The sequence below is a fragment of the Pteropus alecto genome, unplaced genomic scaffold (assembly GCF_000325575.1).
Source record: "Pteropus alecto unplaced genomic scaffold, ASM32557v1 scaffold121, whole genome shotgun sequence".
Taxonomy (NCBI): domain Eukaryota; kingdom Metazoa; phylum Chordata; class Mammalia; order Chiroptera; family Pteropodidae; genus Pteropus; species Pteropus alecto.
In genome coordinates this window covers 17,108,840-17,127,405 of record NW_006434369.1, presented here as the reverse complement: position 1 = coordinate 17,127,405, position 18,566 = coordinate 17,108,840, and the positions used below count along the sequence as shown (strand labels likewise).

General features: G+C 44.7%; 1 protein-coding gene and 1 pseudogene across 1 annotated transcript in view; one reads left to right on the top strand and one right to left on the bottom strand.

Annotated features, from left to right (window-relative positions):
- The window catches only part of SLC22A23 (solute carrier family 22 member 23), a 175,575-nt gene that overhangs the window by 41,908 nt on the left and 115,101 nt on the right, over positions 1 to 18,566 (bottom strand). Inside the window, exon 5 of the mRNA XM_025044915.1 lies at positions 7,794 to 7,962. Within this exon, the coding sequence (XP_024900683.1) occupies positions 7,794 to 7,962 (169 nt within the window). The remainder of the gene's footprint in view (positions 1 to 7,793; positions 7,963 to 18,566) is intronic.
- On the top strand, positions 6,914 to 7,031 carry LOC112477689 (annotated as a pseudogene).

Genomic DNA, 18,566 nt, shown 5'->3' with positions numbered 1-18,566 from the left:
CGGCATTCCCTGGAGGGCTTCTTAAACCACAGACCTCCCAACTCTACCCCTAGGCATTCTGACTCAGCTGGCCCAGGGTGGGCTCTGAGAATCTGTGTTCCTAAGGAGTTTCCAGGTAGTAAGGATGCTGCTGGTGCAGAAGCTGCACTTTGAGAACCACTGACATTTGAAAACAAGTTTTTAATGACTTCCCAATACCTCTGAGTGTTCTGGTGAAGTTTTTTGATGCCCTGGTTTCTCCCTGCTAAAAACAAGAATAATTCCACCAACCACCTGTTCCTACCTAATCCAAGAGTATTATGGTTAATATAGCCTCACACATAGAGGCTTGCAGCTGATGTTGGGAAAAGCATGTCCCTAACATTTTAAGACATGCTCAAATCAGCATATGTTACAGTACATCTGCTGCCTTGCTAAGCTGTTCCACAAGGCAGGACAGTGTTTGCTGTGTTTGTGATGATTCACACCCAGCAAACACTGCTTGAAGAAGGGTGAATGCTCTCATGTTATATTGAAAGCCCTCATTAGGGACCTTACTGAATAGGCATTGAGACTGTCCCCCAATGCATGCTGGGTCCAGAGCTGATGTGCACATGCTTGTTTTTACAAATAATCGCGAGTACTCAGCTCCCTTAATTTACATTTTAAGGTATGGTGATGGCACAAACCAACATTTTGGGAAAGTGGCACTAACATCTTCACCATCTCTTGGAATTCCTACTTCCTGTTGTTTCTACCAAAACACTTTAGATAGATACCATGTGGGCAGCCTTGTCCACCAGCCTTCTCACTCCTATGCAACTCAACAGTGAGTTGCACCCAGAAAACCTGATGTCACCTGTTTCATGATTTTCCAGTTCTCCTAGATGTTCTAACAACACAGACCTGGATTCTCAAATGCAGGGACCCAGGCTGTGCCTTGCACAATGGCTCCTAGACAAGGAAGGCACTGTCACTAATCCATGTATTCTGGAGCAGGCTGAAGCCACACGAAAGGGTCACCTTTTGTACAATTAGAAGGAAGTTTCCAACCAGCTCCCTTTTCCATTCTGGTATCATCTGCCAAGTCTCAGCTTATCCAAGCAGAGTTTCTCTTAGATTCTCCCTTCTTCTTGTATTTTGGATCTTGAATCTTCCCACCCCTCATTTGTTTTCTGTGACCTTGAAAGAATTCCACATTTATTTCAGAAAAAAAATTTGTCAGTATGATTTCCTTCTAGATTAGCACTGAAGTTTTGCTGGCCTTTCTTAACTGATAATACATCCCCAAGCAAAATGACCACCAATCATTTCTATCTGGCTCCAGTGTCCTGAGGTTCAAAGGCTGCATGGGTTTCAGGCACTGGCACCCATCAGTGGAATTACCCACCACCTCTGACAACACTTACACTCAGGTAAAAAATATTCATCACTACTTCATGATGACGTGCCAAAATTTGATCCTTCAAAGCATGCTGGAGTACCAACCACCAGGAAGCACATCCTTCTGTTCTCCTGAGCCACTCAGCTTCTGAAGCTCTTTCTTTACCTACGGCTCATAGGAAAACAACTGGTCATGCCTGGACCTGGAGCATCCTCAGGTAGCTCGTGTAATGACAGTAATCTACCATTTTGGTTCTACTTACTGAGGCATCACATCCTCCCCATCACCAGAATCTACCTGTACTCACAACATCCCCTAACAAACTCTGCCCGGTCCTGGGCCACATCAGATCTCTGCTGCTGCCACCTCTTTCTGACTGGCTTTTCCAGCTTGATTCATTTCATTCTAGAGTAGTCTGTAACCCTGCAGCTGCTGTAGGGCTACATATTAATCATGCCTTTTTATTTCCTGTAATTTCTGATGACTCTGGGAGGGAGGACTGCTTCTCCCAGGGTCAGCCAATTCCTGGAGATAGCAAAAAATCTGCGGGCACACCTTTCAAATACAAACCAATGGATCCAGAGCCCACACCCTCACCACCTCCTCTATGGGACTCAACTCTGGCCACTATTTCCCTGTCTCAACCACACCAAGGCCAGGTACCAGACACCTAGGGGGACAGCCCTACCCTCCAGAGCCCACTGAAATTATTCAAAGTAGCCAATCCTAAGCCTGCTGACCCTGCCTCACCCATTCCTTGAGGAAACCGCAATAAAGGCTCTTGCCCACACTTCCTTCCCCCGCTCTGCCTCCTGACCGGCCCTGATACTTCCCATGTGGCCCCCACAACCTGGTGAGTGCTCTTCTCTTGGGAACTGAGCAACAAATTATCTTCTCAATGGCCTGTTGTCTCTTGCTCTGTTGGCCTCACCATACCTGGATAATAATAAACCCTACAATTAAAACCAGGCTGTGGTTTCAATCAAGTCTCTGAGCTCTTCACAGTGGCTCCCCATTGCCCTCAAGATCAAAAACTTCTCTTTTCAAAGCTCTCCCTTAGCTAGTGATCTCATTTCTGTCACCCTTCCAACTCTACTCTCAGGACAGGACTTCATGCTCCCTTCCTTGTGGGCCCCCACATGCAAGGGGGCTCCTGCCCCTCCCTCAGGAAATAGCCCAAACTGAAGTCATTGCTGTCTCTTACCCTCACGTGGCATAGCAGATCCTTTGGCAAGTCTTACTAGGGCCATTTCCAGATATATATACCTTAGATCAGACCTCTTCAGGTGACTATCTTGCCCATCCCCTAGTGTAGGTACCACACTACCTTTCACAGACCAGCATGGAAGCTAGCCATTCTCTGCCTCAGCTCTCCCCTACCCCATGACCACTCACCACACAGCAGACAGAGAGATCTGCTCAGAGCACAAGCCAAAGCATACTCCTGCCCTGTGCAAACTTCCAATGTGTTTTCATAAGTTTTAGAAGAAATCCATCAGCCTCCAGCCCCACGTGGTCTGACTCACCTGTGTCTGAGCTGCTTTTCGCCCCCACCTTGTCCTTCCTGTTCCAGCCATACTGACCTTCTTCCTCTTCCAGAAAAAGCCAAGTGGAAGCCAGCTTTTGCACTGGCTGTTTCCATTTGCCTGGAACATTTTTCTTCCCAGAACTTTGTGTGACTTCCTCTTTCTGATCATTTAGATCTCAGCTGGAACGTCACTTCTTCAGAGAAGCCTTTCCTTACCACCCTACTGTTCCTTTCTATCCCACCATTGTTTTTCATTTTCTTCATAGTGTCGATTATTTGAAAGCATGCAATTTGCTTGTTTATGGGTTTATGGTCAGTGGACTCCCTCCCACACCAACACGCCCTACTGTAAAGTATGTTTCAAGTGAGTGGAGATTTGCACATATGCATGTGCAGTATCTCGAATAGCATTTAGCATGGAGTAGTGGTAATTAATTAATAAATTAGTTGAATTAACTCTGTTTCAGATTGCTCTATTTTCTAGAGCTCCTGAGATGCAAACTCCAAATTTCTAGTTTTTGGCGCTCATCTGGATCCTTATGGGCTCTGAGAATTCTGCCTGTGAGCTCATCCTTGGCGAGAATTTTCTTCCATGTGAGTCTTGAGTGCCTGCCCCAGTAATTCTCCATGAGAGGTTCCATTTTGGACCTGGAGGGTCCAAGAAACTCACTGGTTCTTACATTAATTTCTCAGCCATAGAGATTGATTGGAATTTGGAACACACAGCTGTGTGTGGTGCAGACTTCAAGGACCCAGTGTCTTAAGGATGAACCTTTCCTGCCCATTGTCCCGGCTTTGGAGCTGAGACTCTGTGGCAGGCAAAGATTCTCTAGTCCTAAAGTCGCTGATAGTCCTAACTCCTGGCTTCATTCATGGGCTCAATTCTAAGTGTATAAGGGGCCTGAGATCCCAGCTCCAGCCCCCTGTGCAGGTGTTAAAACCCAAGCTCCTTGGGCCTCTTTTTGGTTCAGATGTCCTGCGGGATACCTCTGTGTCCACTCCTGCTTGAATGCTCCTCAGTCTGGGCCCTAGAATTCCTCTTTCTTGCACTGAAGCTCAGTACTATGTATGTATTTGGCTAATGTAATATCTTATCCATTATCTGTATGTGCGTTTAGAGGGTCCCTGTCAGTCTAACCCACTATTGGGACCAGAAGATCTCTCCAGCCACTCTCCACCCCTTTGTCATTACTGCTCCTAACCCAAGACCCTGCATCTTGGTGATCTTGTGTCATTGGTTTGGTTTATGGTCCTTGTTAATGTACCATTCTTAGAGTCACTCTAAAGTACCAAGTACACCACTGGGCACCTTGGGTTCACACAATAAATAATTGCTCATTAAAGGAAAGTGAGTGATTTTCAATATTTTGTCACCAGCAGCTGGTCCTGATGGCTAGTGTGCAGCTCATCGCCTCCCCCCAGCAGCCCACTTTATTCTGTCAAACAATAGAGCCTTCAGGAGTGAGGAGCTTCCTACTGCAGCAGAGGGAAGGAGGGTGGTAATTAAGACAATAAAAAAGGGAAGGCACCTCAGCAGCCTTTAAAAGCCAGTGATTCTTATGGAGCCTTTCAAGGCAAAGATGGAATACATCTTTTACCATCAATTTCTTTTACCTGCCCCCATTACACCCAGGCTTCCATACATGTTAAGAGGTGATATAATAATGGTCCTAACAGTAGCTAATATTAGTGAATACCTACTGTAGGCCAGACACATGCCAAGCACCTTAGATAATGATATAAACAAAAATAATGATGATAATGATCATAGAGTTAACACATATGAATAGAGCGGGTTTACCCCAGAATGCAGCGCTAGAGCCGTAACTACACGGCATCAGTGCCACGGATGTTCGTCCACCTGTCTGTCCACCCACACATTTTACTTGTCAAAGTACCCTGAATGTTCTTTTCACTATAAAGTTTTGTTTTTACAACTGTGAGTTTCAAAGAATTTTTTTCTTTGGTTTTACATTGCCTGTCATTAAACTTTGATAGATTTTTAAAATTTAAATTAAAAAAAAAAAAAAAGACAAATCCCACAGCCCTTTCCCATGTGGGCCAGTCCACCAGACCTGCTCCAGGAAACCCTTCTCTGCCATTTCTTCTTGTCAGGTGTTCTAGATGAGACAACTGGGAGAAGAGCCTGGGCTGAGACTCACAGCCTGGAGGTGATGAAGTCAACCCTGTCTGCCTTTACAGGAATGTGAGTCTCCAGAGGCTGTGCCCACCACCCCAGGCCTCCAGCCTCCCAGTAGCACTGGTGCTCTTGGGTACTGTGGAGGCCAGGAAGTGAGAGGAGGTAGTGGGAGGTTGCCAGACAGCACAGGGGATCCTCTAGGCCCTCTCCCAGGGCAGTGTCCCAGTGGGCAGGAACAAGGGACGGAAGCTGAGGGAAGGCAGGAGACAGTATGGCATAGGGTAAGAGCAGGCCTGGGTTTAAGAGCTAGCTGGGTGACCTCAGTTTTGTCATCTATATAACTGGGTGATGATCTACTATTTGTCTAGTGCTTACATTTTGTGTCTGGCATAGAGTAAACACTATATAAATATTTGTTAAATAAATAAATGCCCTGAAATCCAAAACAAGAGTAGTCCAGCTGTGGATGCCACAAGGGAAGAAACAGGAAGGGCTTCTTTGGATGATAAAAGGAGGAGCTGCCCTGTTCTGGGGGAAATGATTTCATTCTTTGCCTGTTAAGACCCTGCTGGAGGGAGCAGGATGTCCTGAAACAATCATGGCTCCTGTGGGAGGGGCTGTGATGTCCAAACTCAGGCAGAGAAGGCTGGAGGAGGCACTGGGAGAACAGCACAGTTTTTTTTGGCAGCTGCTGTGATGAGGACCGCCCCTGGCAGGTAGCCTTTTTTTCATCTGTTATTGCTGGCTTCCCACTGCTGCTGGGGTTCTTATGATACAGTAAGCAAGTACCATTATTTTTCTGCTGGAGAACTGACGACCAGGGGGTGGGTGGGTGTGTGGGTGTGTGAGCGCGTGTGTGTGTAGCGGGGAAGCAGCATGATTAAGTTAAAAGGTGGGTGCTACCTTCCCCCTCCCTGGCACCTGAGAAAAGGAGGCCCCATTAACACCCTCTCTGCTCCAGTGAACACAGCCGAGACACAACTGATTGACTTCTTGCCAGACATTTGGTTGTCGTTAGTGACTAAAGAATAGAAATACAGTACAGTGTATATAAGCTACAGGACAGTATCTTCTATTTATAGGGTAAGAGTGTTGGCATGGAGAGACGATGGGAGGGAAGGGAAAGAAAGAGAAGAGTTATTTATAAAAAGGGTGGAACATCCATTTTTTTCCCTAAACGTCTCTCTAAGAAATTACTAATTCCAGGAATGAGACAGAAAATGTATAATATGGGCTGGTACATTTGGGGGGCCTGAATGTAAGGAAATTATCAAAGAAATACTGGATTCTTGTCAAAATGACACAAGAGGCTACTGAAAGGGGGCACTCACTGCCCCAACATGAAACAATTTGAATATAATAGTAACTATAGTCGATGGAAACACAAAATATATCGAAACTCAGGGGTTCATAATCACTACTAAAAAACATTTTATTGATTGCCTAGGGAACTTTCTATGATATTAACTTATCATTTATTTATTTATTTATTTATTTATTTATAAATATTATTTATAAATAAAAGGAAAGAAGTAATTATCTATATGGCCATTCCTATGCAAACTGTATTTCAGGGTAACTAAAAAATTGGTGAGAAAAGTTTTTCCATCATCACTGATAAATGCAGAAAGAACTAGAAATAGAATTAGAAAATCACCATTTTGCAACTCCTCATGATCATCAATGGCTGCTAAAATCATTAAGAAAAATTGATAGAGAGCATTATAATGGATGGACCATACACTTGAACCAACATATCAAACTAAAAGTGGGAAAGAACTATATGGTACCACCTATGAAGCAGCCTCATTCAACTGTGGTGGTTTTTAACCTTGGCTACATATTAATTCCCTGGGGAGTTTCTTAAAAAATCTGGTTCCTAGTCTATGGCTATGTTACCCTGAACAAACCTGATCCCATCTGTCTCGGAAGCTAAGCGGGGTCGGGCCTGGTTAGTACTTGAATGGGAGACCACCTAGGAAGACTAGGAGCTATAGGTGTAAAAAACAAAAAAAATAAGGGATTGTAAGCTGACAAGGTCCTTGCAAACTGTGAGGTCAACCAAGGATTGCCTCTCTAGTTCCCAGTTCATACCCTCAGACCAGTGTGTGCTTTAGCTGTTTTTTCTCCCTTAAAGTTAGTAAGCCAAAAACTAAGTTACACACAGCCCTAAAAGTCGTATTGAATTTGTCTAGAGCAGGGGTGGACAAACTTTCTGTACAGAATCAGGTAGTAAATATTTTCAGCTTTGGAGGCCACATAGCCTCTGCCAGTATAGTGGGCCAGGGGATTGGAGTTTGCCCATCCCTAGTCTAAAGGAGATAAAAGGACTTTTCTAAGTCATTCCTGGAATGTTTCCCTATTTCCCCCTCCCAGAACAAGGATCCTCCTTTTGCAAATCCACTCATGAAAATCACATCAAAATAACTCAGCAAGCATGTTTCAAACCAGACTGTTGGAGCATAGAGCTGATGAAGGGCACCTGGAGGCTCATTCTGTTCTTCTGTACACTTTGTGTATGTTTGAACATTTTCCAAGAAAAGACATATAATAAATGAAATTAAAAAAAAAAAGAAAGAAAGAGGAACATTCCCTCACAAAACACAAGCTGAAACTAGCAGGAAGTTTGAGGATAGTGGAGCCCAAGTCATATGCTTCATCTGTCTCGTCCCCAAGGTGGTGGTGGTGGAGGGGGCGTGCACAGCCTTTGGAAAGCGCTGGCAGATGCATCAGGTGGCAGAGCCTTCGGGGAGGATACTCACGACCAATAGAGCAGCATGAGCAGGAAGGGGCAGATGATGAGGGCCTGCAAGACCTGCCAGTCCCGGCACAGGGCGGCCAGCCCGGGCATGAGGAACTGCCCTGCTATGGCCACGAAGCTCGCCACCATCGTGATCATGAACCGTTTTCCGGGGGGGCACAGCTCTATTCCTGGAACACAGAAGGGACAAGAGAGACATGAGCGTCCTGCCCTATGGCCTGGTAGAGCCACGGGTACACCAGGGCCAGTGCACTTCTCAATCAACCAAGAAGTGTAAAATTGCTTTAATTTGCCCTACGTGGTATTGTCAATGTTGAAATCCTCGTTTGTTGTTGTTGTTGTTGTTGTTGTTTAACAGCTGTATGAGCTGTGGCCTGGACTGGGAAAGGAGTGAGATCATCGCTAAAGGTCATACAGCAAATCAGTGGCAAAAAAAATGTTATAATTCAGAGTTGCCTAGCCCAGAAACTAAGAAACACTGCTTTGTATGGGGATAGAGTGTTTGTATCACACATCGTTCTCACTTCCTCCGCTCTCTAGACATCACTGAGCTGCTTGTAGAGTAGATTCCTTCTCATGCCCATCGGCTGCCATTCATTCCATCTATGATGCCATACTAGGGGACCTTCTCGACCTCTGCACAGGGAACCGAGAACACCCATCTGTTCACTCCCAACCACCTGCACCACCCTTTCTTCCAATCCAGACTCCAGTACTCCTTGGAACTGAGATCCAGGCAACCTACTTACAAGGTGAGACCAAGACAGAAGGAGTCGCAATGCACCTTTATCTGTGTGAATGAGACAAAACCCAAACAATAAAGCAGACTTGGATCATGCTGTAATAATCTCATCGGAAGCTTCCCTCCATACTGGAATTCTCCCGCTCACTGTGACATGGGCATGTTGTACATTCCTTTCTCAGTCTCTATTAGGTAGACAGCTCCTCCCGCAGGGTTGTATCTGATTTATCTTCATAGCTCCAAAACAAAACTAGTGTCTGCCTTCTATTGAATGTCTACTGAATGGAAGAACACCACAGTCCCTCGCATTTGCAAGAATCTATGCTCTCAATTTGATCTTGGGTAAAAAAGATGGTCACAAAACCTTAAACTAGCAGCCAAGTGACAACTAGTACAGATCTACTACATGAATTCCTATAATAAAGGTCCTCGATATTAGAAAAGAAAGCTGGCTTTTATATATTTTTCCCCTACAGAGCATGTAAATTTATTTGCTATTCTTCTACAATACGCAGTATTCCCTAAAGCTTGCTTGCTTTTTTTTTTTTTATTTTTTTATTTCTTTTAAGGAAGGCTCTCAGGAGAGAATACTTTTCATGCCTTTGTACCTGGAGAGTTAGTTTGTAGATCAGTTGCTACAGCTCATCTGCTGATTGTCTAGAGACCAGAGTGGAGGTTGGAGGTTAAAAGGCTTCCCACCAGAAGGGGAGCAGATGAGAGGGGAGAACAGACAAACTATACTTGGTCACAAGGATAGAATCAGCCCTAACAAGGAGAGGGCACCATCTACACCAGCTTATCTGTAGGAAAAAAAATAATAAAGTCATCAGAATTTCTATTCTTGCTCTGCCACAAACAGATCATCGCCCTAGCTATTGATGAGCAAGAGAGAAACCTGGCCTCACTGAATATAGCTTATAAAAAATGTTTTCCATTAAATCAAGAAAACATGGTTAAACAGCCCTCTCCTAGCCGCTGACTGTGATGCTGTTCCTTTCAATGCATAGGCCAGGTTCACTTAAAAGATTACTTCCTAGCAAGGCTCAGGTATTCACCCCAGGTATGGCATTTCTGCTTTTAAAAATAATACAGAGAACAGGGTCTTTTTAAAAAAGACTACTGGTTGCAGGTTCTAGTTTTCACTTACTAAGCACAAGCAGTAGGTTGGCTGCTATGGAAACTAGAAATCGGCATTAGGCAGGGTAAGCTTAGTGTCTGCGGCTCGGCACAGGCTAGTATCAGATGAGAAAATTAAGCACTTGGCCACCCAGGTAACTTAAACAAAGTCAGAGAGATAATATCAAAGTAGCATCATGGCTTCATGTCAAAGGCTTTGCTGCTACAACAGGCACTGCACATGGCTTGCAGTTCCTCTCTTCGCTACTATTCTCTTTAATTTTGTGATACGATAAGTACAAAAATATCTGCAGCTGCAATTCTTTCACCACAGACCCCCTCTGGGACGTCTAATCCCACACACTAATCTCCATTACATGCTATCACACAAGGATCACGAGACAACTTTCTAAATCGAGTTCTAGGTTTGTGGATGACAAAGGAAAATCGTCCCTTGTGGGCAAATGATTCCAGTCTGACTTCTCACTCTCTCCTTGCTGCAAACGAGATGTGACCGGTACATATATTAGCATCACTGACGATATGACAATGATTCCATTGTCATAGTTTATTTTCTGTGGACTTCTCTCATTCCTCTCCCTTAAGTGCTCTGAGAGATTCTCTAACTCCTTGCTACTTGGACCTGAAGCATCAGCATCACCTGGGAGCTTGTTAGATACAGAGCTCAGGCCCCACCCAGACCTACAGAATCAGCACCTGCATTTTAACAAGGTCCCCAGATGACTCACTGAGAAGCACCGGCTAACTATATATCCCCCAAACCGAAAGAATCACCCGAAGCGGGAGCAATGTTTTTGTCTCCCAGACACTCATCTATGAGAAGTGAATAAATAAAATCATTTCCTGACTTCTCCATTCTTCTGTTTTAGCTAGGAATCCTAGCAGAGATTTTACTTATTTCGTCAGGTACAAAAATGAAGAGCACTCCAGCAGCTATATGGTAATTCAACATTCCTGCCAGGGCAATGGAAAAACACAGCAATTTGATATAAGGACACAGGTATGACACTTGCAGATAATGACCTTTTGCCTTGACTCACTAGAAATTCTTTTCAAACTGCCTGAAATCAACTATGTTCTGAAGGTGGCTATAAAGATGTTAAAAAAAAGCAATTATCAAAGAACCGCAGGCACTTTAAGCTTGCCATTAATCACATGTTCCTTTTGGATGATGAGAAATCAGTTTTTCTGAAGTGGATGAGAGGAAGAAATACGTCAGAGTATTAAAACCTTAAGTCCCGGCATCTAGTAGGAGGGGATGGGAACTTCAGGTGGATCATTTCTGCCTAAGAAGGGCCTGCTCCCAGCTCTGCAAACGGCAGTTGGTACAATGCTTCACACACTTCAGAGATGCTTACAGCCACCTGGCCAGGGCCACTGGCCTTGATCCTGAAAGACAGGAAAGCCTGCCACCAGCAGAGAATGGTGTCCCTAACCACCCGCTCAGGACCTGGGTTGCATAGAATAGGTCACCCACAGGCAGGCATCCATAGCTCTGAACTGCCAGCTGGTCAGCGGCACTTGTGGAAGGCCCGGGCTATATGCTGTGTCACAACACTTCCCAGAGCCACTTTCTTTGCCAGTGGGGCCAACCCCAAGTCATCTTAGATTTTTACTTATGGGCTGCGCCTCTTCATTAGGTAAAACAATTAATGGTCACAAAAAACTATCATCTTAGGTGATGTATCATAGATTCAAGAATAAAAATACTTCAAGTGTCTAGTGTACAAAGCTTTCACTGCTGTGGTTGAGAGCCTGGAGGCTAGAGCCAGACGGTCTGGGTTCAAATACTGTCCCTAGCACTTATAAGCTTGTGACCTTGGTTCAATCATCTAGGAGTTCTGTGCCTCAGTTTAGTCATCTGTAAAATGGGCTGTTGTGTTCCTGAACATAGTAAATGGTATATGTGAGATTTTATAAGTAATAATATTATGCATCATTACCATATATAATAATGTAATGATTGCCAAGTCACTCTTTGGTTTCACTCGACTGACCTCTTTATTATCCATCTGATCTGCTGAATTTCAGGGTAGGGCGAGGTTTGTTCTAAAAAGACTGAAAAAGAAATAGCCTATAATGACTGTACTTTCTTATTTTATTTCATGGACATTCTCTTAAACCTAGAAACAATTCATTAATTAAAAAACAGAACTAAGTGAATCCAAGAAAACCGCAACAAAAATTCCCACTGTTAAAATTACCTTTTCCTTCACCTTAATGGAGAAGGCTTAAAAGCTCTCCTTACAAGCTTGATATTTTGTTGATAAGCAGAGAAATTACTGAAGGTTGTGAGAATCAAATAGCATGTAATTAAGACTTAATTGAGGCATTTGGCCTGGGGGAAAAAAAAAAAAGGGACTACAACCACAACAGTCTGAGCACATGTGGTTCAGGAGTAGCCCCAGGGGTCTCTCTGCAAGTTCTGTTGGAAATGTGGTGTTGAGACTGGAGATCTTTTATGGGGCTGTAACTCTAGGAAGATCTGCTTTTCAGAAGATTTCAGATTCTTACAAATTTCTAGGAGGAAAAGAAAGTGCTGCCCAGATCAGTCACTTCAGGTGATGGAGGAGGAAGACCAGAGGGAAGTGAGGCATGGAAACCTGGGTGGGGGTCATCAGTTGGCCCAATTGTCATTCCTCAAAAGAAGGGTATGGGGGTCAATGTGCTGTGTCAGTGTTGCTAGGCTACAGTCTCCAGGCATTTGATCAATAGTAACCTAGGCGTTGCTGTCAAGGTATTTTATAGATATATTTGAAGTCCATAGTCAGTTAATTTTAAGTAAGGTAGATTATCCCAGATAATCTCTGTGGGCCTGACCCAATCAGTTGCAAGGCCTTACGAACGAAACTGAGGCTTTCTTGAGGAAGATGAACACATTCTGCCTGTGGATGGCAGCTTTATCCTGTGCCTGAGTTCCAGCCTGGCCCATGAATTTCAGATTTGGCTAATGTGCCTCCACAATTATGTAAGCCAATTCCTCACAGAAAAATCTCTTTCTATGTATCTCTTCCTGGTTCTGTTTCTTGTATCCACGCCAGGTCACACAGGACCCCCATGCAGTCCTGTCTCAGAAGCTGCCTGCCCTGCTGGCAGCTGTACCTTCCCACAGTGTTGCCTGTAGGGACTGAGACCTCCTGATCCTGCTTCTTTTCCCAGGCCAGGCTGGACCCGGTTCCTGACTTATGGGGCACTGCCAAGCTCAAGGGGGCATCTAAGTCAAATCCATGAAAGCGGTAGGCAACATTCTATTCTCTTTGTTAAGTACGTAGATGGCCCGCAGATGGGTTCTCCAGATTAGACAACAAAACAGCACTGAGAACAGGCAAGAACATGCAGCGCGGGCATCCTCCTGCTGAGGGGAGCCAGGCAGAAAGAAGAAAGCTGAAGAGTCGGGGGCAAGACGTAAGATTAAACTTCAGAGTTTGGAAAGAACTTTGAAACTTCTGCAATGGGAAGAAAACACCATGATGGCTTTTATCTTTGTTTTTGGGAGCAGAAAGGTTAGTGCTCTGTCCCACCAATGATCTCCCCACCAGGAATTTGAGGGCCAATCTGAAAAGGGAAGAAACATCTCTCAAAGGTCCCATCCAGATTAGAAATTCCATGATCCCATACAAGAGTCCCTAAGAGGCCTTAAATATGCATATGGACCAAATTTCAAATACTCTTCCACTTAATGTGATGGCATCAAAGCAGAACTAGCTGAAATCAGCTACATGGTCTGAAGGGTTTTGAGGGTGCGGAGCCCCAAAGGTAGGTCCATGAGGTCCTATTACCCGAATTCAGCTCCAACGTCTGTCACCTTCAATGTTTTGAGGTATTTTGCCTGCCAGGAGCTCTAGAGTATGCATTGGCATATATAAATTACGTGGGCTGGTGACAGGGTGCGAAGTCAGGTGACTATCACAGAGAAAAACAGTCCTTCTAGAAAATACCTCTGAACATGTCCAGCAAGAACCGCAACATACAAAACTCTCTCCTTTGGCTGAGACCAAAGACTCTGTCTTCTCAATTATGCATTCTTTGTTACCCATGCTCAGCCTGATGAGTTTTAAAAGCCTATAGATTTGCTGGTATTCAGTGCCAAATAATTATTTTAGAAACTCCTTGCTTACACAACTTCATTTTTTAAAAAAAGATCCCGTTCATGTAAAGCTGAGCGTGGCGTGGATATGTGCCCTCTCAGCACTAGCAGGCTCAGCTGACTTGCAGTTCAGGCCCCCTTGGGTGAGGGCGGCAGCGCTGGACGGGAGCTGTGCCGGCTGTCGAGACACTCACACTGAAGCTTCCAGGCAAGAGACGAAGCTCTGCGCTGGTGTGAGCTGGGAGAACTCATGCCTCCTTCAGTGTCTGAGGTGTTTGCCTACCAGGAATAGCAGTTGGAGAATAAGGTTTTAACATTCTAGTACCACCTCTCCGCCCTGCACCAACACACTTAACTATTCACTGAATTTGGGAATTATAATTATTTAATTAAAACAGTTTTTTAGAAAAGACATGTCTCAACCTTCTGTAATACATAGGTGAATAAAACACAATCCTTATTCTTTCTTAAATGTTTTTTTTAAAAACTGTGTGTATGTTTGTTTAAGTCTATGTTTTCTTGGGATCTCTATGTGTTCCTATCTTCTCTAAAATGAGCCTTCAGGATTTTTCTGGGTCAACTGGCTACTAATGGAGGAATATATGAATTTGGCTGAAAATATTTATACCAGAGAACAAGGAATGTGCCCTGCAGGGGAGAGGCTGAGGTCCAGACTGTGGGTGGAAAGCCAGGGTTAAACTCCTTCTCTGCCTCTTCCAGGCTGCATAAAGTCACTCAACCTCTCCGTGCTCCTGTTTCCTGGTCTATTAAATAGATAATCATCGTACCCACCACACGCTGGTGCATATCTAACCGCTGTGGAAGGCTTCTTATTTGCTGTTGTCCTTGCAGACCTCAGGCTACCTCAGTGAGGCTCTGAGTGGGCTTATGTCGCTAAAAGACTAACTCCAGTGAATTCAGTCCTTCCATGTGGGACCTAAACTATCCTGTGTTTCAGGCAAATCTTGGTCAGAACTGACGAAATGATAGGTGTACAAGCTTCATATGATAGGATTCTTATTTTTCAATAGCCTCTGTTATTCAGGGAAAGCTGACAAGGTTACTTGGAAAAAAGAAAAGTGTCTCTTCTGGGTAAGGGTCTTTGCCCCACCAGAGGTTGTGAGGGCATGGGTCGGGGACAAGGCACCAGCTCTCCCTCTCTTCCTGCTACCTACTTCCCCTGTAGTGCTTCATTCTGGCCACAAAGCCCATGCACAGACCCACCTCTCCCTGCTCACAGAGTCACAGATCAGATGCCCAGAGAACAGAGAGGTTTGAACAGAGTAGAAACAAGCCTCTAAGCTGACAAAAGCACACACTTCTAATAAGTTCAGCGAGGATTCAAAACACTTTTATCGTACACGCCACTTTATGAGAAAAGCCAGCCCTTGCAGTTTTCCTGGCTATACTGCCCCGGGTCACTCCAGCTAGACCGAAGACACCTATCCACATAGGATGAGTTGGCACAGCTCACTGGAGGAGGGAGGCGAGACAGGCTCTGGAGAGGACAGCGTCTCCCCAAACTGTAATCAAGCACCACAATTAAACACTATTCCTGGAGCACCCTGGTGAATGAGAAATCCATCAAAATACAGGGTACTGCTGAATGGCTAGGGCAAGCCCACATGAAGACCTACTGGGCCACTGCCACCAAGCTGCACAGCCCTGTGGCAAGTAAACACACCATTCACAGAGGCCACTTTTCCAAACTCTATGTTCTTTCAAAGTAAGCCTACTCTCCCTCTCCTCTCCCAGTCCTCCTCTATTATTAATTAAATAGCTTAGAAGCACATTGCAGCCACTGGAGAAAAACTGCCCTGCTGATTGGAAGGAGACCCTGCTTTTTCCATGGCAGGAGAAACATTTCTCTTACCTCACCTGGGAGACCCCGGCTCTGGCAATGCTGCTGTCTCACTTGGGCACTGGCTTTCAGCCTGGCTCCAGCTCAGCCTTAAGGCTGCTGATGCCCACATGGAGGCCACTAGAGGCCCCTCCAAGCAGCCCTTGAGCCGTGTGAGTTAAACCCAGCAAGGGGAAGAACTCCAGAGAGCTTCGGCTGGCTAAGAGGTCTGTCTCCCGACACCTGTGAGACTCTCTCCTGTTTATTGCACTTTCCATCCTTTCTACCACTCACCAAACCGGGCCTGAAAGTGGATGTGCTGCTCAATAATTACTGCCTGGCCAAGGACACAGGGTCCCAGGACTCTGGAAAAACAGACATCTGGACATGTGATTGTGGAATGCCTTAACATAGCAAGAAGGCCTGAAATTGCCAGTCGTGTAGATTCAAAGAGCATTTTAGGGCATGACTGTAAAAGGTTGCTATTATCACAATAGCTCCAAATCTTCCCTTTCCCAAAAGGAAACTGCCTTTTCCTCTTGATTTAGGACCTATCAACCTAAAGGAATGGTCAGAAAAGTCTGAATTGCTGTTTTCTCCATTTAGAGAAAGAAAAAATAAAAAATACGAAAATTCAAATATTTCTTACAAATCACATAGTGTCTTCCAGATAGATAGTAAAGTCTTTCTAAGCCTTTTTAGTGAAGAATAAACATTTACTGAACAAAGATGTATTCAGTGTCCGCCACGGGCATTTTGCTAACTGCCATATTCTGTGAAGGGTGATGAGAGATGCCCTATGAAAGGGTCTAGCTGGCGGGGTCCAGGTACAGAGAGAACAATGAAATACTGGACAACTGACAATGGGGCAGAATATATTTGTTGTCCTTTAAATAAGTATGGCGAGAAGTCTTCCATTAGGCTAGTACATTTGCCTCTAAAAGAATGGTTCCTAGGGCAGTAATTCATCCATTTTCTAAAGGTATTCAGATATGGTTCAAAGTGGAAACATCACAGATACTTGTTACATGAATAAATTTGGTAAGGACAAAGACAAGGGCATTTTACTGCTCAAATGCAAAAGTACCAAATTAATTACCTGTTGAGTACGTATTATGTCTCCAGTGCTGGGCTAAGTAACAACTCCCACTAGCTGTGAGCCAAACACTTCAGGAGGCATTTTTCACGCATTAAACTCATTTAATCTGCACAACAACTCTATTATGTAGGCATTGTTTTTAATGCTCATTTTACATAAGAGGATTCTGAAGCTCAGAGTGATTAAGTGACTTGTCCAAGATCACACAGCTAAGGAAGGAACAAGATAGGAACTGAAGCCAGGTCCCTGCTGTGCATCCCCACCCCTCTGCTGTAGGCAGGAGCTGTCTTCAAACAGAGTCCCTGGTGGGTACAGCCTCTTTCCTGTGCCCACCAGAATCTAAGCTCCGTGGAGGTGAAGGCTTCCTCGGCTTTGCTCAGCCTCTTCCTCAGGGCCTAGGACAGTGTCTGGTACATAGCAGGGGCTCAGATATCTGTCAAACACATAACTGCATAATGGATTCTGTCTAGTTTAGTTGCTTTACCTGTGTTCCTCTTAGATTTCTACAATGAAACCAATTAGAGTCATGGTAGCCAAGATCGGTTAGTAAATCTGCAGAAGCCAGTCTTACATGGGAGCTTATCGTGGTCCACATATTCGTATGCTGATAAAAATTTAGGGAAATACCGAGAGAGAAAAAAAAATGGCATAGATAATAGAGGTTCTGTTCATCCTTCTGGTAACCAAATCAAAGTTGTGATGGAAACAAGGAGCAGCAGCAAGGAAAAATCGCCTGGGATCTAGATGAACAAGCCATACAACTACGGAGAAATACAAGAAAGCACCCTGCAATAGCAGAAGGTAGGGCAGGGCGAGGATGTGGTGCTGCTTGGTCCTGAGCAGCTGAGTAAGACGAAGGCTGCGGCAGAGGCAGATGCCTCTTAAAGGGGCCGCATCAGGGAGCAGATTTTCACGGTGATGGACCTGCTTGCTCTGAGCACCAGTGTCAATTTGGCTGCGCGCAGGGGGCACCAGGGACTTACAGGGAGACATTGTCGGAGTGAGGGCCGAGGGGAGACTCACTCTGTACAGAAGTGCCAGAGGTATCCATTGTTCCTCTTTTGAGCCCTCCCTCCTACCAGTGCGCTGGACACAGCGCTGCCATAGCTGTGATGTCATCAAACTGGATAACAAAGGTTGCTCCACCCAGAGGATTCACTGAAACTCCACCTACCCTAACTTGGGACCCACCCAAGTCACATCCAGGTGTATCCTCAGCCAGTCAGGTGCTCCTTGCTGAGCAGCACCTAGACTCACACTGGAGGCAGCTGGCCTCAGTTTCTGGTGTGGCCTTTTGAGCTAACTATAAGCACAGCAACTGTGGATTGCTTGCTGAATCTTAACAGGTAGCCCTGGAGAGGCAGAGCTTTGGGCTAAATTTGGCCTGCAGCTGGACCCCTCTCAGGATGTGCCACTGGACACCTACTTCACAAATCCACACTAATAAGCTCCTATCCACGCTAATAGGAGCTTTGCTTAGGACATAGAAACAGACATGGAAAGGCAGGCAAAAATGGGAAGACAAAGAAGTGGAAGCTATATGAGAAAACAGAACAGACATGCAGGAATCATGGAGTTGATCATTCTAACAGATGCAGAGTTCAAAACACTGGTTATAAAGATGCACAATGAATTTTTGGGAAGTGTAGATAAATTCAGTGAGAACTTCAACAAGCGATAAAAACCATAGAAATGGAAATGGAAATTATAAAAGGGAACCAGTCTGAAATTGAAGAACTCATTATCTGAGATGAGAAGTATATTAAATGGAATAAGCAAAGTGAATAAAGAAGAGGATCAAATGACCTACATAGAGGATGGGAAAGCCAAGGACACTCAAACAGAGTGGCAAGAGACAAGAACCTAAGA